The following is a 21,946-nucleotide window of genomic DNA, read 5'->3' on the forward strand; positions in this document are numbered from 1 at the left end:
CAGGAGCCAGGTACTTATCCTGGTCTCCCATGGGGTGCAGGGCCTAAGTACTTGGGCCATCCTCCACTGCACTCCCTGGTCACAGCAGAGAGCTGGCCTGGAAGAGGGGCAACCGGGACAGAATCCAGCGCCCCGACCGGGACTAGAACCTGGTGTGCTGGTGCCGCAAGGCGGAGGATTAGCCTAGTGAGCCACGGCGCCGGCCCCGTCTTTGGATTTTTGAGTTATCAAGAAAGAAGACAAAAGACTTGTTATCAAGGTGTCTAGTAAGTCTCATAGTAGTCTAAGTGTGTTCAAGTCCTGTAGATCCACTTACTGTTGTAATTTAGGCTGTGTAATGTCAGTCTTTATCGAAAGCTCTTTAAGAGGTAAGACTTTTAAAAGGGTAAAACCTTTATTTTAGGAAATAACAGTTACTCTGATGTTGAAAATTATAACATTATTAGATAATCATTGTTCATACTGTATTTCTCCACTTTTCCTTATCACACAAAATGTAGCAGCTTTTATTTAAAATACTTGAAAGAAATCCCAAACCTCATTAGATATATGGGGCTAGCACTGTGGCACAGCAGGTTAAGCTGCTGCCTGAGATGCTGACATCCCATCCGTATCAGAGCACCGGTTCTAGTCTTGGCTGCTTCACTTCTGATCCAGCTTCCCACTGAAGTGCCTGGGAAGGCAGCAGGTTTTGGCCCAAGTACTTGGTCCGCAGCTACACACACAGGAGACCAGGATGGATTTCCAGACTCTTGGCTTCCACCTTGACCGTTGTGACCATTTAGAGAGTGCCAGCAGATCTCTTTCTATATCTTCCTCCCTCTCTCTCTCTCTCTTACTCTGCCTTTCAAATAAGTAAAAATAAAATATTTACCCAAGAAAAAAAAAAAGGAACTATAACATTGCCATCCTGCCTTCTCCTTCTCTCTTCCTATAAAAGCCAAGAGCCAGGGATGACATTACCTAATCCATGGAGCCCTCTCCTCCAGGGGTGCTTGACGATTTACTCCAGGGCCTTTCTTTGTTAAAGAGTAGAGTGACGCTCTTCTTTCCTGGACGGTTGTTCAACTTCTTTTCTCACCCTCTTGACCTCTTGAATGTATTTCTCTGAAATTTTTGTGGTATGTGATGCTTTGATACTTAAGAAATTCCACGTTTTTTGTTGCCTGACTTCTTGTGCCATTTTTCCCCCGTCAGTGAAGTGTCTGACAAAAGAGGTTCATCCTGAGATAAACCTTTTCATGATAGTGTCATCTGTTTTAAACCTTATTGATGTCTCTCTAGGAGCAGAAATGAGACTCATCAGGAGGTGTTTGTTCACAGTATGATACGACTTGGCAGTTGGTGTTGGGTTGTGTACTTCAGACAGCTTTTTTTCTGCCATGTTTTGAATAAGAGCAAATGTTTTCTAACTTGGCAATATCTCATCTGTCCCAGGATTGGACTGGTCTGAAGAGAGCGGAGAGGAACTGGAGGACTCAGAGCAGGCCTCTCCATACCAGGTTGCATGGTCCATCCGAGAAACCCTAAGATATGAAAGACACATGTAAGTCATCTTTTCCATTTTTATTCTTAACACCGTAGCTGAGTGAGGTTCTTTCTTATGTCTATTCATGGGATTTTTGTTTTTGTTTTGTTTTGGTTTTGATCTAATTTTATTGTAATGGAGGTTAAGTAGATTCCCATGGGAAGAAATGTACTGTATTGTTTGAGCAAAGCTACTCTTAAGTTTTCTTGGTAAATTTGTTTCTCTACATTTGGCATTCATCATTGAGCGTGCCAATTGTAATAGAATTTAAAATTGAGAGGGCCCTGATGCAAAGTCTTCATTTACAGAAGAGGAAAGCAAGGTAGGTTTATGAATGTGCTCGTGTTCACCTAGAGGTCTGTATCTCCCTTGGTCCCATCCCTGCAGTAGCTAGAGATAGTGCTTTTATTTCACCTCTGTCTTCTACACTGATCCATTCTTAAATATGACTTCAAAATGAGTGTTTTTCTCAGATCTGTGGGAGATTTATGAACTTTTTTCTTCAATGATAGTGAGGAATCTAATTTTCTTTCTGTCAACTGCTTTGTCAGTTTTTAGGGAGAAATATACTCATCAAGTAGTACAGATGGTCACTGAACATAACTACCTAAGAAGCAAAAGCTTCTTTGGGCATGAAATTAGAACAAGATTTGGTTGGATTTTATGAGTGGCCAGTATCATTAAATTTCAATAGTGTGATGCATCCATTTCTGTCCTGGGGGTTTGTCTTCTCTCCAGTTGCCCTTGCCTCACTTATCTCCTAAATTGGAGAATACTATACTGTTTTTTTTTCCTTGAGGTTCCATTTTATATCTGTTTAAGACTGTTTCCTTATCATTAGTATGTTCCTTATTTTAGATAGAATACAATAGAGATAAATAGGATTAAGGTTTTATTTTTAAAAAAATATTTTATTTATTTTTATGTACTTGCAAGGTTGAGAAACAGAGACAGAGATCTTCTATCCATTGGTTCACTCCCTACATACCCTAAACAGCCAAGGCTGGGCCAGGCCAAAACCAGGAGCCAGGAACTCAATCCTGGTCTCCCACATGGATGGCAGGAACCAAAATACTTGAACCATCATCTACTGCCTCCCAGAATGCACATCAGCAGGAAGCTGGGTTGTAAGCAGAGTAGCTGGAATTTGAACCAGTCACTGATATATGGGATGTGGGCATCCCAAGCAGTGACCCAACTGCTGTGTCAAATGTCTACCCCCATCTTTAGGAAAGTTTTGCATTTAAAATTACTTAGTTCATTTCATTTTTGGAAGAAAAACTGAAAGTTGAATGGTCATCATGTTCCTACCTGAAGAACTAGGATTTTACTTAAATTTTTTGAGGATCTGGCTTTGTTTTGTCAAAGGTTTTTTGGTGATTCCACTTAGTTATATGTGGATACTCCAAAAAGTTTGTGTAAAATGGGAATTAAAAGTTCCGTGTCAGGCATTTGGTCTAGGAGTTAAATCACCTGGCATCCCATAATAGAGTACGTGGGTTCAAGTTGCTGCTCCACTCTCCATTCAGTTTCCTTTTTTCTTTTTTTTTTTTTTTTTTGATTTATTTATTTGAAAATCAGAGTTAAACACACGGGGTGAGGGGGTGCCTTCCATCCACTGGTTCACTCCCTAATCAGCTATAACAGCCGGAGCTGGGCCAGTCTGAAGCCAGGAGCCAGGCAGGAGCTTCTTCCAGGTCTCCCACATGGGTGCAGGGGCCCAAGGACTTGGGCCATCTTCTACTGCTCTCTCAGGCCATAGCAGAGAGCTGGGTTGGAAGTGGAGCAGCTGGATCTTGAACCAGCGCCCATAGAGGATGCCAGCACTTCAGGCCAGAGCATTAACCTGCTGCATCACAGCGCCGGCCCCTCCATTTCAGTTTTCTGCTGATCCTGACCCAGGGAGGCAGCAGGTGATGGCACAATCATTGGATCCCTGCCATCCTAGCCCAGTTCCAGCCATTGCTGGCATTTGGAGAGTGAGCCAGTACAACAAAGCTCTTTTTTTTTTTTTTTTTTTTTTGACAGGCAGAGTGGACAGTGAGAGAGAGAGACAGAGAGAAAGGTCTTCCTTTGCCGTTGGTTCACCTTCCAATGGCTGCTGCGGCCGGCGCACCGCGCTGATCCAATGGCAGGAGCCAGGTGCTTCTCCTGGTCTCCCATGGGGTGCAGGGCCCAAGCACTTGGGCCATCCTCCACTGCACTCCCTGGCCACAGCAGAGAGCTGGCCTGGAAGAGGGGCAACTGGGACAGAATCCGGCGCCCCGACCGGGACTAGAATCCGGTGTGCTGGCGCCCCAAGGTGGAGGATTAGCCTGGTGAGCCGTGGCGCCAGCCCAACAAAGCTCTCTCTCATTGTCTCTTCCTTTAAGTATTTAAAAAAAAATAAAGTTTATTTTGATGCAAAAATTGTTTTAAAATCCATGGGTAAATGTTTCAATTTACTCATTTTCTATGAATTTTATCTCTCAATATCAGAAATAAGTTACTGTCTTAAATGTATGAAGGGACAGTATTACTGCCATTTCTTTTTCTTTTTCGTTTTTTAAAAGATTTATTTATTTGAAATGCAAAGTGGCAGAGAGAGTCAGAGAAGGATACATCTTCCATCTGCTGGTTCACTCTCCCAAGTGGCTGTAGCAACCTGAACTGGGCCAGGCAGAAGCCAGGAGCCAGGAACTCTGTCTGGGGCTCCCACATAGGAAGCATGTGTCCAAACACTTAGGTCATCCTCTACTGCCTTCCCAGGCACAGTTGAGGGAGCTGGAGCAGAAGTGGAGCAGCCAGGAATCAAATTGGTGCTCTGATATGGGATAACAGCATCATGGGCAGCAGCTTAACCCCCTATGCCACAATGCCAGCCCCACAAATTTTCTTTGAATTTGTTGAGACAGAGAAACTAAGAAAGCAAATTCCCAACTGCTAGTTGACTCCCCAAATGATCACAGTGGTCTTTGACTGAAGCCAAAGTTAGTAGCTGAGAACTTACTCCCAAGTCTCCCACATGGCAGGTGGTAGGAATCTAAATACTTCAACCTTTACCTGCTACTTCCAAGCGTAGGAGGAAGGTAGGAAGCTGGGATTGGGAGTAGAGCTGAGACTCTACTCGGGAATTGCTTTTTTAAAACCATTTATTGAAAACACTGTTATTGTTCCCTTTCATTGAAATCCTTGGTATAAATTAGGGTGATGTGTGTGTACGTTTGCATGTGTGTGTGTCTATTTGTACACTTTCTTTTTTTTACAGGCAGAGTTAGACAGTGAGAGAGAGAGACAGGGAGAAAGGTCTTCCTTTGCCGTTGGTTCACCCCCAAAGTGGCCGCTACGACCAGTGCGTTGCGGTTGGCGCGCTGCACTGATCCGAAGCTAGGAGCCAGGTGCTTTCTTCCGGTCTCCCATGCGGGTGCGGGGCCAAGGACCTGGGCCATCCTCCACTGCACTCCCAGACCACAGCAGAGAGCTGGACTGGAAGAGGAGCAACCGGGACAGAATCCAGCGCCCCAACCGGGACTAGAACCTGGGGTGCCGGCGCCGCAGGCAGAGGATTAGCCTAGTGAGCCGCGGTGCCGGCCTATTTGTACACTTTCTGTTCTGTTTCATTGGCCTATTTGTCTGCATGCCAGTAGTTTTAAGTAAGGTTTTACTCTTACTTTTGGTTTATCTCTTTGTGTCTTTTTTATTTCATTGCTTTATGTTCTAATCTTGATTATTTTCTTCTTATTTTAGATTTAATTTGCTCATCTTTTTGTAGTTAAATAAATTAGTATTTATATAAAGGAAACAAATTTCATGTGCTTCATATATACAGTTTTAACAGCATAATGATAGTCCTCAGCCTATTCTCCCTCACTCCCACTCTCCCTTCTCCTTTTTTTTTTTTTTTTTTTAAAAAAAATGTATTTATTTGAGAGGTAGAGTTTCAGACAGTGAGAGGGAGAGGCTGAGCGAGAGGTCTTCCATCCGCTGGTTCACTCCCCAACTGGCTGCAATGGCCAGAGCTGAGCCTGTTTGAAGCCAGGAGCTTCTTTCAGGTTTCCCGTGCAGGTGCAGGAGCCCAGGCACTTGGGCCGTCTTCTGCTTCTTTCCCAGGCCACAGCAGAGAGCTAGGTTGGAAAAGGAGCTGCCGGGACTAGAACTGGTGCCCATATGGGATGCTGGCACTGCAGGTGGAGGATTAACCTGTGCCATAGCACCGGTCCCTCGATTTACTTTATAATCATGAGCTTAACCCTCCAGTAAATAAAGAATTCAGCGAGTACTACGTGAAAAGACCACTGTTCCTCAGAAATATAGACAAGGGCTATAAACAATAATCAAATCTCAAAATGTCAATTTCACTCATGTGTTACTTTTTTTTACTCTGTTTATTACCGTAGTTCAGGGAAAACATATGGTATTTGTTTTTTAGGGACTAGCTTATTTCACTAAGCATAATGGTCTCCGGTTGCATCCATTTTGTTGTAAAAGGCTATCACCTGGGCCTGCGCCGCGGCTCACTAGGCTAATCCTCCGCCTTGCGGCGCCAGCACACCAGATTCTAGTCCCGGTCGGGGTGCTGGATTCTGTCCTGGTTGCCCCTCTTCCAGGCCAGCTCTCTGCTGTGGCCAGGGAGTGCAGTGGAGGATGGCCCAAGTGCTTGGGCCCTGCACCCCATGGAGACCAGGATAAGTACCTGGCTCCTGCCATCGGATCAGCGCGGTGCGCCGGCCGCAGCGCGCCGGCGGCAGCGGCCATTGGAGGGTGAACCAATGGCAAAGGAAGACCTTTCTCTCTTTCTCTCTCTCTCACTATCCACTCTGCATGTCAAAAAAAAAAAAAAATGCTATCATTCTTTTTTATGGCTGAGTAGTATTTAATTTTGTATATTTACCACAATTTCTTTATCTAGTCATCAGTTGATGGATATCTGGGTTGATTCCATATCTTAGGTATTGTGAGTTGAGTTAAACACGGGGGTACAGATAACTCTTTGATAGCTTTCATTTCTTTTGGGTAAATTCCCCAGGAGTGGAATGTCTGGGTACTGTGGTAAATCTATTTTCCAATTTCTGAGGAATCTCCATATTGTCTTCCAAAATGGTTATGCTAAGTTATAGTGTATTAGGGTACCTTTTTCTCCATATCCTTACCAGCATTTGTTATTTTTTTGCTTTTGGGATGCTAGCCATTCTAACTGAAGTGAGGTGAAACCTCATTGTGGTTTTTATTTGCATTTCCCTGATGGCAAGTGATCCTGAGCATTTTTTTGTGTGTATCTGTTGGCCATTTGAATTTCAACCTATAAATCTGGGTTCATACCGAGCCCCAGGAGCCAGCCATGTGGAGGAGCATGTAGACGAGGAAGCATGGGGCAGGTGGCCCAAAGGCCACGTGTCCTGGAGGTGCAGGCTTTGCCCATTTCTTAACTGGCTTGTTTGTTTTGTTGTTGAGTTTTCTGAGCTCTTTATAGATTCTGGATATGTTTTTTTAGAGATTTATTTATTTATTCGAAAGTCAAAGTTGCACAGAGAGAAAAGGAGAGGCAGAGAGAGAGAGAAGTCTTCCATCCACTGGTTCACTCCCCAAGTGGCCACAACGGCCAGAGCTGTGCTGATCCAAAGTTGGGAGCCAGGAACTTCTTCCGAGTCTCCCACACAGGTGCAGGGGCCCAAGGACTTGGGCCATCTTCTGCTTTCCCAGGCCATAGCAGAGAGCTGGATCAGAATTAGAGCAGCCAGGACTTGAACCGGCACCCATATGGGATGCTGGCACTTGAGGCTAGGACTTTAACCTGCTGCGCCACAGCGCTGTCCCCAGATTCTGGATATTAATCCCTTATCTGTTGAATAGTTTGCTTTTCCTGGCCATTAGCAGGGAGCTGGATCGAGGTGGAGCAGCCAGGACTCAACCCTGTGCCCATATGGGATGCCAGTGCTGCAGGCAGAAGCTTAACCTATTACACCACAGCACCAGCCCTGATCTTTGGGTTATTTAGAAATGATAGTTTCTTTTTTTATATGATAGGCAGAGTCAGACAGTGAGAAACAGAGAGAAAGGTCTTCCTTCCATTGGTTCAATCCCCAAATGGCCGCCACAGTCGGAGCTAAGCCGATCCGAAGCCAGGAGCCAGGTGATTCCTCCTGGTCTCCCATGCGGGTGCAGGGCCCAAGCACTTGGGCCGTCCTCCACTGCCCTCCCAGGCCACAGCAGAGAGCTAGACGGGAAGAGGAGCAACCGGGACTAAAACCCAGTGCCCATATGGGATGCCGGTGCCGCAGGCGGAGGATTAACCAAGTGAGCCATGGCACTGGTCCCAGAAATGATAGTTTCTTAATATTTTGGAATTTTGATGACTAATTTAATTCTAATGATATCAGAAACCACCTTTGAATGTAGTATTCTATAAATATCAATTAGTTAATTGATAGGGTTGTTTATGTCTTCTATAGCTTTGATGATTTTGTTATTTTATCAGTTACTGAGAAAAGGTGTTGAAATCTATTTGTAGATTTTATTTCTTTTTGATTCTGTCAGTTTTACTTTCCATATTTTGTAATTGTTATTAGATGTGTAATCATTATCAAATGATCTCTATGTGATGACACTCAGATGAAAAAGAAAATACCTGAGGTTTTATTTTATGGGCATGCATAATAGCCACTTTGTGGTACAGACTCGTGAGCAAGATGCCTGCATCCTATATTTGGGTGCCTGGATATGAGTCCTGTTTTTGTTCCCAATTGCTGCTTCCTGATAATGTGTACCCTGGGAAGCAGCAAGTGAAGGCTCAAGTAGTTGGGTCCCTGCCACCTACATGGGGAACCTGGATTGAGTTCTCAGCTCCTGGCTTCGACCTGGCGCAGCCCCAGTTGTTGTGGGCATTTGGGGAGTAAACCATCAGCTGAGAGATCTCTCTGCTTTTCAGATAAATAAATACATTGAAAAATTTGAAAGTAAAAGTAACTATTTTCTGTTTCTTCTTGAGTCAGATTCAGATGCTTCTGTCACACTTAGAACTTGTCTGTTTATTCTTTATTTTCTAGTATATTAGAATAAAGATTTTTATAGTATTCCCTGTTAATCTTTTTATTCCCTTTATGATATACTATAGATTACATCTATTCTTTGATTCTTAATTTTGGTAATTTATGACTTTTTCTAATTGAAGGGGTTACTAGTTTTGTTGAACATTTTAAAGGACCAGCATATTACCGTTTTTTTTTTATATTCTCTGTCACTCTCTTTTCATTTATTTATTCCCTATTCTTTATTATGTCTTCTATTCTACTTGTTTTGGGTTTAGTTTTCTCCTCTTGAAGTGGAAAGTTAACTTACTGATTTGACATCTTTCTTCTTTTTAAACATAGATAAATATAGCTATAAATTTCTCTCAAAGCTTCATCAGTAAGTTATGGTATCTGTATCTTTTTTGCACTTACTCAAAATATTTCTTAATTTCCTTTGTGGTTTATTACAAAGGGTACAGATGAAGAGATGCATGGGGTGAGGTATGGGAGAAGGACTCGGAGTTTCCATTTCTATTCCTGGTTTCACCACCTTCCAGGAGCTTGCATGTGTTCAGCTATCTGGAAGCTCTCTGAACATTATCCTTTTTAGTCTTTATGGAGACTTCATTGCATGGGCATGATTGAAGCCTGGACAACTGTGTTGAAGTGTGATTGGACAGAAAGGGTGTGATCCAGTGCATATAGCCTGGATGAGGAATCCCAGCGAGTTCTGTCAGATTCAGCATTCTTGTTGCCCTGTCTGTGCAGCATTCCTCCCTCCAGGGTGTCTGGCACAGCCCCTTGGGAATGCAGAGGGTCTGTGAATTTGTGGCAAAAGTAGATTAGAGAATTTCTTTATGGCCAGCTACAAGACAGAAAGGCAGGGGAGGGTTAGAGTTCCTGTGACCCACCTTGGGGAAAAGAAATTTTAGTTTCTGTGGCCTTGCCTTGATAAGGGAGTTAGGCGACATGAGCCAAGGATGAAGACCCAGATTTCTTGGAATAACACAGCCACTAATGTATTTTCTGTCTCTATAGATTTAGCTATCAATTCTGGACACTTTTTATAAATGCAGTCATACGTTTAGTCTTTTGTGGAGGATGTACTTTGTGTAATTTTAGTCTTTCAAATTTATTGAGACTTGCTTTATGATCCAGGACATCGGCTGGGGCTGGGGCTGGGGCTGGGGCTGGGGCTGGGGCTGGGGCTGGGGCTGGAGCTAGGGCTGGGGCTGGAGCTAGGGCTGGGGCTGGAGCTAGGGCTGGGCCAGGCCAAAGCCAGCAGCAGGCACTCAGTCTGGATCTCCCATATGAATAGCAAGGACACAAGTACTTGAGCCATCACCTCCTGCCTTCCCAGGATGTGCTTTAGCAGAAACCTGCATGGGGAGCAGAAGCAGTACTGGGACACACGTGCTCTAATATGGGATGCAGGAGTCCCAAGTGGTGTTCCCCTCCCTCAATAGTTTTAGTTATTCATTTATCTTCCTGTGAATTGTTTAACATTTAGGATGTGTTATTTTATGTACATTGCATTGTAAATTCCGTGAAATATGGGCCTCTCTTTAGTGCTCAGCATAATAGGCACACAGTGTGAATGCTGACTAAATGAATGTTTGATGTTGCACTGGAGAAGAATGCATATTCTGTTGGTGGTGTTTTAGATGTCTGTTAGGACTGGGTTGGTTTGTGGTGTTGTTTGATTCTGTTCCCCTTGGTTATATTTTGTTGTTCTATCCATTATTGCAAGTAGGATATGGAAGTATCCAATTGTTGTTGAATTGTTGAATTGTCTTATTTTTCTCTTCTGTTCACTTAGTTTTTGCTGCATGTATTTTGGGCTATTACACATGTGTGTACTACATTTCCTTTTGTAATGATGCTTTTATCATAGAATACCCATCTTTATCTCTGAGACATCTCTGTTTTGAAAATACATTTTGTCTGATATTAGTATAGCTACTCTCTTTTCCATTGCTTTCAACCTTATTTGTGTCTTTGAACAGAGTATGTGCATGCAATTTTTAAAAAATTGTATTCGTGTCTTAATGAAGAATGGGATCAGATGGGAGAGAGAATAGGGGGTAGGACGGGAGTGGGGCTGGAAGGGTGGGTATGGGGAGAAGAACTGCTATAATCCAAAAGCTGTGCCTATGAAATTTATTGAATACAAGCTTTTTAAAAAAAATTGTATTCTTGGGGCCGGTGCTGTGGTATAGCAGGTAAAGGCTGCAGTGCTAGCATCCCATATGGATACTAGTTTAACTCCCGGCTGCTCCACTTCTGATCCAGCTCTCTGGGCTTGGGAAAGCAGTAGAAGATGGCCCAAGTGCTTGGGCCCCTGTACTCATGTGGGAGACCTGGAAGAAGCTCCTGGCTTCAGATTGGCACAGCTCTGGCTGTTGCGGTTATTTGGGGAGGAACCAGTGGATGGAAGACCTCTGTCTCTCTCTGCCTCTGCTTCTCTGTAACTCTGACTTTCAAATGAATGAATAAATATTTTTTAAAAATTTATTGATTTAATTTTATTTGAAAGGCAGGGAGAGAAAGAGACAGATTGAGAGAGATCTTCCATTCACTGTGTCACTTCCCAGATACCACGGCAACCAGGAATGGGCTGAACCAGGACAAAACCATGAGTCTGGAACTTAGTCTTCCACATGGGTAACAGGGGATTCAAGTACTTGAGCCATCACTTTCTGCCTCCCAAGGAGCCCATTAGCAGGAATCTGGTTTGGAAGCAGAGTAGCTGGGAATTGGACCAGGCACTTTGGATAAGAGATTGAAGTAAGATCTTCATTTAGAGAAAATGTGCTGAAGAGAAGAGAAGATATGTCTCTTAGGAGAGATGCTAACAGAAGTTTATAAAGTAGCCTGGTACCAGCTATTCTGAAAGAAAGTGGTATAATGCCATTGAAGCAAAGAGGAGAGATCAAGCAACGATTTACACATGACTAATAAGGTAGTAGATAGGGGCCGGCACTGTGGTGTAGCAGATAAAGCTGCTGCCTCTCTCCCTCCCTCCCTCCCTTTCTTCCTCCTCTCCTCCTCTCCTTCTGTATAACTCTGACTTTCAAATAAAAATAATAATAAAATAAAAAGGTAGTACAAAGTCTATGGTGTGCATGTGTGGAATTTACTTATTTTACGATAGAAGAGGAAGAAGATGAAATAACACTGACCAGTTTTCATGTCTATTGTGTATTATTTCTAACAGTAGAGAGAGACCACATTGTTTCATAGAAAAATGACCTTTTTACTCTCGCTGATGCTGGATATAGCTAACTAACCACAGCAGTGTGGCATGGCTATGTCCTCAGCACCCATTCCACGTGGCAGGGACCAGTGGTCCATCACATCAGCACATGATGGGAAAACTGTGTAGTCTCTCGTCTATGAAATGCTGCTTATGAGACCTCTCTGGTTGTACTTTTAAAAATACCTTAGATTAATGTGACTTCCACAATCAAAATTCTTTAAATGTTGCGAGAAAACAGTAGTTCAAAACCAGAATGTCTAATAGGGCAGCTGTTGGATAATGTACTGCTAGAATCTACTGCTGTATCTGTGGTATGTCCTGTATCCGGGGCGAAATTGTGCTGCATGTTTCCTCATAACTACCATGCCCTTTACACAGACTTTCTAGTAAGTAAAAGAAAAGGAATGATTATTTTTTACCCAACAATCTCTAGTCACTTAACGTGTAAAAGGCACTGATAGCCAGCGTCGTGGCTCAATAGGCTAATCCTCCGCCTTGTGGCGCCAGCACACCGGGTTCTAATCCCGGTCGGGGCGCCGGATTCTGTCCCGGTTGCCCCTCTTCCAGGCCAGCTCTCTGCTATGGCCCAGGAGTGCAGTGGAGGATGGCCCAAGTGCTTGGGCCCTGCACCCAGGGAGACCAGGAGAAGCACCTGGCTCCTGGCTTCGGATCAGCGCAATGCACCGGCTGCAGCGTGCTGGCCGCGGCGGCCATTGGAGGGTGAACCAACGGCAAAGGAAGACCTTTCTCTCTGTCTCTCTCTCTCTCACTGTCCACTCTGCCTGTCAAAAAAAAAAAAAAAAAAGACAAAAAGAAGGCACTGATGCGTTGTGTCTAATGCTGGCATATCAAGAAGGTTAAGCTTCTTAAAACATTGGCTGTTCCTACAATCTTGCTAATTGTTGAAATATTTTGCTTATTTTCAGCTGTATGGGAATTCTATTACTCTAATTTTGTTAAGTATGTGATCATGTAAGATAAAAGTTTTATTTATTTGAAAGGCAGAGAGAGAGGGAGACCAAGATCTCCCACTTACTGGTTCTACCCAAATGCCTGCAACAGCCAGGGCTAGGCCAAGCTAAAGCACACCCCGTAATGCAATCCAGGTTTCCCACCTGGGTGGCTGGGACCCAAGTACTTGTGTCTTGCTGTCTCTGATGCTGCTCATTAGCAGGAAGTTGGTGACTTGTGCCCAGGCATTCTGATATAAGATATGGGATCACTGTGCCAAACACCTGTCTCAGAGACAAAGTTTTTAAACTCATGCATCCAACACCCTATTTTATTTGTCTTTTCCCTTTTCTGAAATGAGCCTAATCGTTTTTTCACTTCTGTCTGCCTTCTAGGTCAGATGACGATGATACGGAGAGTAGGAGCTCCAGGGTGACCCAACTTTGCACTTACTTTCAGCAGAAATACAAGCACCTCTGCCGCCTGGAGCGGGCAGAATCTCGTCAAAAGAAATGCCGGCATACATTCAGGAAGGCTTTGCTGCAGGCAGCCAGTAAGGAACCAGAGTGCACTGGGCAGCTCATACAAGAACTGCGGAGAGCTGCATGCAGTCGAACCAGGTTAGAGCCAGCCGAAGCCACCTGTTTTTAAGGAATTTGTCTCCACTTGTTTTTTGTTGTTGTTGTTTTTCTATACTTTTTTTTTTTATTTAAAGATTTATTTATTTATTTGAAATGTAGAGTTGGAGAGAGAAGGAGAGATAGATCTTCCATCCTTTGATTCACTCCCCAGATGGCCACAACAGCTGGAGTTGGGCCAGGCTTGAAGGCAGGAACCAGGAAATTCTTTCAGGTCTCCCACTTGGGTGGTACGGGCCCAAGCACTTGAGCCATCTTTTGCTGCTTTTTCAAGGCCATTAGCAGGGAGCTGGATTGGAAGTGGAGCAGCTGGGACTCGAACATTGCCCATATAAGATGACAAATTCGCAGGTGGCAGCTTCATCCACTATGGCACAAAGCTGGCACCTATAATGCTTTCAAGTATAGAATTTCAGTAGAGTGACCAACGCTATGGCATACTAGGTTAAGGCTCCACCTCCAGTGCCAGCATCCCATATAGGTGCCGGTTCTAGTCCTGGCTACTCCTCTGCGGGTCCAGGTCTCTGCTATGGCCTGGGGAAGCAGAAGAAGATAGCCCAAGTCCTTGGGCCCCTGCACCCACATGGGAGACCCAGAAGAAGCTCCTGGCTCTTGGCTTTGGATCAACCCAGCTTGGTCCATTGTGGCCATTTTGGGGGTGAACCAGCAGATGGAAGACCTTTCTCTCTGTCTCTCCCTCTCTCTGTAACTCTACCTCTCAAATAAATAAATAAAAATGTAAATTTAAAAGAAAGTTTCAGTAAAAATTGTAGGTTTATACAGCATGTGGCAATTTGTATGTAAACATTATATACTTTGAGTCTAGTATATTATGATCTTATCAAAGATGTGTCTAAACTATGAGTTTTGGGTAATTTGGTATTTATGTGGAAAACTATCGGTGAATCTAAATTTGTTGTTTTCAGAACATTTCCCAAGCCAGTTTTAGTGATGCTTAATGAAAGAAATTAATGATAACTAAATGTCATAAAATGTAAAAATAGAGCACCAAGATGGACTCTATTCTAAAGTTTTCATTGATTTGATGTCATTTGATTATGTCAACAATGATTAATGTAAAGTTTACTGCATACTACGTCATTGATAATTGTACGACCATGCATCACAATCATGATTGTAGTTCATTACCGTACATTGTATTTTAGGGTCACAAAAGATAGCTGTTCTATAATACCCTCTGTTTGGTATTTTTGTTAACAGCTCTAGTTCCACAAAAGGCATTTAATTAAATGTTTTAGAAATTAAAACCAAAGTTGCTAACTTTTGATATATATCCTTTAAGATATTTCAAACTATATCTGAATAATGTTAAAGTATTCCTTCTTCTTATCTGGTAACTTGGTCAAATTTATTGGTAAGTGGAATAACCGATTAAAATCAAATTTACATATTACAGAACCCACACTCCCACACTGACTGGTGTTTATGGAAACGTTATTGTTTATGGAGGATACTATAGGGAGTGCGAAAGGAAAGTGCAAAGAAAACCTAGACTTTTTTCAATTTCCAACAACATTAGAAAGTTTTAGTCATTTTTTTTGCTTTGAGGAATTATTTAGATAATCAATATATCTAACTTCATATTAAGCGTTTTTTGTCTATGAGGATATTGAATTCTGCCTTTGAATTTATTTTTAAGAGATAAATTGATAAGTTGGACTATAAGATTTTTTTAAAAAATTGAAACCAGTGATTTCTTTGGAGGTCTAAAATAAAGAAAATGAGGGAATGTGTTGTGCACTAGGCTTGGTAGATGACTGAGGAAATTACTAAATTGTTAATTGAAAATTACCCCCTCAGTGTGGAAATCTAGACCAAAAGAATTAAAGTTTAGCTGCCAAAATAGTGAAGTTTTATTTATTGGGAGTTGTGTATCCTTTTTACAGTGTGAGAGTTAATAGTGTAGACACCCTTTATGGGGTATTGTAGAGACTCTCAGGGGTACACTGTTGAGCTCTGCAGTGGCCCACTTCTCCACTTGGGATCCTGACAAGTCTTGCAGAGCTCTTAATTAAAGCAAGTGCTGTGGCTGCACTTGGGTGTCTGTTTGCATTTACTATCTCTGAGAGTGGTAATCAGAACAGAAGTATTTTGTTTAGATTTTATGTAAATTCACATGGAATTTAGTTTCTGTATGACTTTATGTAATTAGTATAAGTAATTCCATTGAAACCCTTAGAAAGATACTAGGAAACAACTCAAAAGATTTTTTTTTTTTTTGAAGGGAGAGTGGATAGTGAGACAGAGAGACAGAGAGAAAGGTCTTCCTTTGCCGTTGGTTCACTCTCCAATGGCCGCTGCGGCCGGCGCACCGCGCTGATCCGATGGCAGGAGCCAGGTACTTCTCCTGGTCTCCCATGGGGTGCAGGGCCCAAGCACTTGGGCCATCCTCCACTGCACTCCCTGGCCACAGCAGAGAGCTGGCCTGGAAGAGGGGCAACCGGGACAGAATCCAGCGCCCTGACTGGGACTAGAACCCAGTGTGCCGGCGCCGCAAGGTAGAGGATTAGCCTAGTGAGCCGCAGCGCCAGCCAAAAGATTTATTTTTATTCCTAGCTCATGATTTTCCCATACTAAACAACATGTATAAATGTCAAATAGTTGGTGATACTTTATGGAGTCTCATAGGTGGGAGTGTTTTGTACTCGCAAAATTTAAATGTTATTAAGTGTTCAAGATGGGAGGATCTGCAAACAAATGAAATGGGTATGTATTATGGCAGGAGTGGGGCCTGGCTAATCAGGGACAAGGGCAAGAAGGAGATTCATCACTGCCTTGCTTTCTGTCCTTAGTTTCTTTTTTGAACCACATGAATGCATTGTGTATTTGTGAAATTTAAAAATGAGTTAAAGTATTTTATGTGATGTACAAAGTAGAGATTGTATTTAAATAATGAAAGATAGAATTGCACATGTAATAGAAAGTTTCTAAAGGTTAAAAAAAAATCTCCGAGATAAATACATTTTGGTGGATGAGAGGAACGTGGCCATTTCTGCATGTCTGTGTCCTCCTCAAGATCGGGTTTCTTGCAGATTTACTGTCCAGCAGCACAAGCAGTGACCAACAGTTACTGTGCACCATGTGTCATAGTGTAGATTGTGTGTAAGTGGTTTATAGATATATTAGATTTTCCCATGCCTAAAACAGCACTGCCAGTGGGAAGACCCTTGTCTGCATTTTACAGGTGATACGTGAGGCTAAGTAACTTGCCCAAGGTCACACGTGGAACACGTTCAGATCCAGATTGTCTGATTCCCATCTAATGTTCTTCATCACTTTTTTGCCTCTTTGTTTCTTTGATTAAAAGGAAACCAAAATATCACTTGAAAAATAAAAACAGGAATAGACATAGTTGAAACCTATTCTGAACTAACTAATTTGCTTTGAATGTCATAGCTTGGAGAAATAACACAATTGGTAATTGTAATAATACTTGCTTTTTTTTGACTCATAATTGCATTTTATTTAATGACTATAGATACTATAAATAGGAAAAATGTGGGAGTTACAGAGTAGTAGCATAATGTTGAAAATTGACCCTGAATTCTTAAGCATTTTTTAAAAATTTATTTTGGGTTTTGTCTTCCTTAGCATAAGCCGGACCAAGATGAGGGAGGCGGAAGCAGCAGCATGCAGTGGGACGGTAAAGGGTGAACAGTGCACTAACAGAGCCCTGCCATTCACCAGGCATTGTTTCCAACGTATCCTTTTAACTACGTTGACAGTGCCCTGAAAAAAGTATTCGTTCATCTGGGGCTGGGTACTTAATTTTCAAAACAAGTTAATGGCTTTTGAAATTGTAACTGATGTTTAAAATGATTTTTATCTAACTTCTAATTTTCATGAAGTTCTCTGAGTAATTTTTTCGTTCTTATGTCATCATGATTATTCATTCAAGAATCACAACAAAATAATCAGAATTGATAGGAAGTAGTAGGTTCTTTCAATGGCTGTCAGTTATATTTTGTTAATAGAATTCTGGTTCTTCAGGTGGTTGCTGGAAGCTTGAAAGAAGCAGCTTATATATAACACTCACTGATGGCAGATCACACCTCATTATTTTAAAACTGATTTTAGTGTTCCAAGACAGTTATATAATTCTTTTTTATGAAATATTTATTTATTTATTTGAAAGGCAGAGTTATAGAGAGAGGCAGAGAGAGAGAGAAAAAGAAAGTCTTCTATCCCCTGGTTCACTCCCCAAATGACCACAATAGCCAGAGCTGGGCCAATTTGAAGCCAGGAGCCAGGAGTTTCCTCTGCGCCTCCTCACATGGGTGCAGGGGCCCAAGGACTTGGACCATCTTCTACTGCTTTCGCAGGCCATAGCAGAGAGCCAGATCATAAGAAGAGCAGCCAGGACTTGAAATGACACCCATACAGGATGCCAGCTCTGCAGGCAGTGGCATTATCCACTACACCACCATGCTGGCCCCTAGACAGTTCCACAGTTCTACAGATGCCTTTTACTGTAGAATTAACTTACTATTATAGCCAGTACAGTGTTGATTTGAAATTAATCAGAGGAAATACACATCACTGAGGAGGAAGGAAGACATGTTAGAACAGTGAACTTGAGGGAAACCTGTGCTGGGGAGCTTCAGGCTGGTGATGAGGTCTTATTACTGTCACTTCCATTAAATATTTAAATTGTGTTGCATTTAAAAAAGTTTAAATTGTAACAATTACTCGTTATTTGTTTGATTTTTGCCTTCCTTTTTTTGGAGTTGTATTTTCACAGCTCTTCCAGTAGTAGTTCCTATGTAATAATAAAGGCTTTATGAAATAGCCTTAATTATAAACAGTAAAAGAAAAACACAAAACTATTTCTTAACTAGATATGAAAGGAATTTTATGGAAATGTAGTGGCTAAATATATGAGTGCTTGAAAATGATGATGTAAAGCTGATATTGCAAACTTAATAGTAAAGTTTGGATTTAAAACTAATTTCTTAAGTTGCAAGTTTGATTTTAGTATTAGAATAGTGAAATGAAATTTTCAACTTTGGACAGATTATTTTATAATTATGTCTTTAAATTTCTACTTTTTAAAAAAAGATTATTTATTTGAAAGGCAGTTACAGAGAGAGAGGGAAAGACAGAGAAAGAGATCTTCCATCTGCTGGTTTACCCCCTAAATGGCCACACTGGCCAGACCTGGGCATTTCCAAAGCCAGGAGCTTCTTCCAGGTCTCCCACGTGGGTGGCAGGGGTCCAAGCACTTGGGTCATATTTTGCTGCTTATCCCGGGACATTAGCAGGAAGCTGGACAGGAAGTGGAGCAGCAGGGACTCAACCCAGCACCCATATGGGATGCCGGCGTCACAGGCAGCAGCTTTTCCTGCTGTGCCACAATGCCGGTCCCAATTTGTGTTCTCTGTGATGAGTTACCATGAGCAGAAAGTTTTTCTTTCATTTTTATTTTAATTTTTAATGGAGAAGTAGGGGTGAGGGATTGAGAGCAAGAGGCCATGTGAGTTCTTTCTGCTGGTTCACTCCCTAAATGCCCACATTGGGCTGGCAGTTAAAGCAGGGCTGGGACATCAGTCCAGGTCTCCTTTGTGGGTGACAGGAACCAACTCCTTGAGCCATCCTCACTGCCTCTCAGGGTCTGCATCACAGTCAGGAATGGAGCTGGGAGTGGAACCCTGGCACCCTGATATGGATGTGAGTGTCTTAACTGCTAGGCCAAACAGCACCCCAGAAAGTTTTCCTTGTAGAAGTCTTAAACCATCATAGTGGAACTTCGAGGAATTAATACGGTATAAAGGATTTGATTATCCTCCTCGAAACAACAGCCATCTGCTTTAGAATGGCTGTGAGGGAGGCTGGTGTTGGGAGCTGATTAGCAGAATAGACTTTTCCAGAAATATCATCAGATGACTGATGACAATAAATGCAAACAGTATCATATTCCCATATCAATAGTTGGGTTAGTTCTTTGGCTTTTTTAAATTCATATTTAATTGAACATCATTAAAGAAGAAGCAAATTTTATATAGAAAATGGAAAAATTAGACCATTTCACTGTATTTTATTCTTAAAAACAAAACCCAGATATCCTCTTGAACCGCTCTCAGCAGCTCTTCTCAAGTTGCACAGCCAAGTTTGCAGACGGGCAGCAATGTTCTGTGCCAGTTTTTGATATTACACACCAGACACCTCTGTGTGAGGAACATGCCAAAAAAATGGTAAGTTTGCATTTCGTTTTCTGCAGCAGAGGTTTTCAAACTTATGCATACAGCTGGACAGCCACCACCATAAATCAAGACCCAGAAATGCTGTCACTTCCCTGAATTCTTTCGTGCTACCCCTGCACTTCCTCCCCTGATCTGTGTTTTGCCCCGATAGCTTTACATTTTTTCAAAATGTCATATAAATGGGATCCCAGAGTCTTTAGAGCAGGTCTTTTAGAATATACATCTGATCATTTTAGTCCCACAATCAAAAACCTTCTACGGGCTTCCCCTCACATCTAGGATCAAATTCGGATTCTTTTCATGGTCTGCGAGGCCCTTTCTGTTCTGGCCCCTGCACCTTCCTCACTTCATCTCATATCCCTTGCCTCCCCTCCCTGGAGTTGCTGCAGCATTGTCCTTTTGATGCTGCCCGGAGACTAAGTATGCGCCCACCTCAGGGTTCCTGACCTTGCTTCTCTGTCTTCCTGAAATGCTCTTTTCCCAGGTTTCTGCATGGCTTTCTCCACCCCCCCCCCCAGCCCCCCGTAATTTCATTCAGGTCTCTGATGAAATGTCACCTCACCAAAGAAGTCTTCCACTGCCTGCTCCCTGTCAGTTTTGTCGTCATATTCTACCTTATTTTTCTTCCTATCATTAATACAACATTACATTATTAATTTGCTTATTTGTTTATTGTCTGTATTCTCGTAATAGATTGTAAACTTCACAAGACCAGGAACATTTTTTATTCATTGCTGCTTAGAACAGAGATGCTCAGAAAGAAATTGTTGAATAAATCAATGGTTAGGCACATGGCAAAGATAGGCTAAGATTCAGAGCCAGAGTTGGCCCACAAGGATGGGACAGTGGTTGGTAGAAGAGGTTCAAACTGTGGGCAGTGCAGGCTGGCAGGTGGCACTTGGTGTTTCAGCAGGAATGAGATCATCCAGCAGGTGGTTAGCTGGCAAGTGCATTGTCCTGACACAGGTAGACTGAGACGAGGAAGTTGGGGATGAATGCTGGTTCCACTACTCACTAAAAGCTAGAATGAGCACTTGGCACTGAGAAAGCCTCTAGTGCAGGGGTGAGGAAGTCCAGCCTTTGAAGGCATTTGGTCTGGCTGTGCCAAGACAACTGCAGGTAGGGCTCAGAATTCAATAAATCTGTAGCAGGCAACTTTTTAAGTTGATCATCTTGTATGGCCTGCTGATGATGGGCTTTGGCACAATAAAGGTTCCATACCCCCTGCTCTAGGAAGTGGGGGTTCTAGCTCTCTGGTGGGGCTAAGTGAGAGACTGAGGAGAACAAGGCAGGATGTGTTCCATGGGCAGTTCCTGGCATATGGCCAAGGGTGTTGCAGGGCTATAGGGCATCAACCTAGAAGAATCATGCAGGAGCCTCAAAGCAGAACCAGGTAGTCACTGGGAGTCTTACAGCTGAGATGTATTGTGTACTGGGGCTACCTCTCTCTAACTTCTTCCTTTCTAATTTTTGCCCTGGTGCTGAGGGAAAGCCTGAGATGGTTGCTCAGCACAAGGTTGGATACTAGTAGTTGTTCCTTCACTATTTCTTGAATTTCATAATAAAAATAGACCTCAACTGGTGAGCCAAAAAGAGCTTCAGCTCCAGGAAGCAGCCTGTTTGTTTTATAAATTCATGCAATCTGCAATTTTTTGTCTACATTCAAGTATTTTAGTAGTATTAAAGTTCTTTTAGATTGTCTGAATTTATTCTTTCTTATTTTTATTTTATTTGATGCTAGTGATAGTTATTGGTCTTGAAATATTGTCTACAGGCTTCTGATGATGTATCTAGTTACAAGCCTTATCACTGATTGCATCGAGTCAAAGATGGCATCAATTGCAAAAACAAGCCTTATATATCACTAAGGGAGGGAAAATGTTACTAAGGATGCAATGCTTTCTTATTGGTTTAGTTTTGTGCTTATTAAAAAAACTTTGTTAAAATTGACTTTGAGAGATATTTTTATCTTTAAAGTCATAAAGATTTCTGTGTCACTTGATAAGTGAAAGGCAGTGTTTTCTACCCTGATCAGCTATAACATAACTTCATCTATGTTGGGGTTATTTTCCTTTCTTACTTTGTTGTTACTTAGCAAAAAAGAGTAATGACAGTCAGTTCTTCATTAATAACTATTTGATACACTAATATCAATTTTATACCCTGCTGCTCTTTGTGCCTTTCTGCATACACAAATATTTTTCCACCACATGTAGCATCAACAATGCACATACCTCAGTTTGAATGATACCAGTACAAAGAGCTGTAGCCTGGTTGGAGCATGTGTAGGCAATTTCCACTGTAATGACAATCTCCTGGCTGACAGCGTTTATAAGATGCCAGCAATTGTAAACTTGTTGCAG

General features: G+C 42.3%; 1 protein-coding gene across 8 annotated transcripts in view; it reads left to right on the plus strand.

Moving 5' to 3' along the window:
- Positions 1–21,946, plus strand: part of INO80D (INO80 complex subunit D) — a 74,928-nt gene that overhangs the window by 41,726 nt on the left and 11,256 nt on the right. For all 8 annotated transcript variants that reach the window (XM_051849222.3, XM_051849220.3, XM_051849225.3 and 5 more), the window contains 4 exons: positions 1,438–1,546; positions 13,120–13,344; positions 16,975–17,084; positions 19,441–19,574. In XM_051849222.3, the coding sequence (XP_051705182.1) occupies positions 1,438–1,546; positions 13,120–13,344; positions 16,975–17,084; positions 19,441–19,574 (578 nt within the window). The remainder of the gene's footprint in view (positions 1–1,437; positions 1,547–13,119; positions 13,345–16,974; positions 17,085–19,440; positions 19,575–21,946) is intronic.

This window comes from Oryctolagus cuniculus, chromosome 3 (assembly GCF_051225735.1).
Source record: "Oryctolagus cuniculus isolate XC-2025 breed Fujian yellow rabbit chromosome 3, ASM5122573v1, whole genome shotgun sequence".
NCBI classification, from domain to species: domain Eukaryota; kingdom Metazoa; phylum Chordata; class Mammalia; order Lagomorpha; family Leporidae; genus Oryctolagus; species Oryctolagus cuniculus.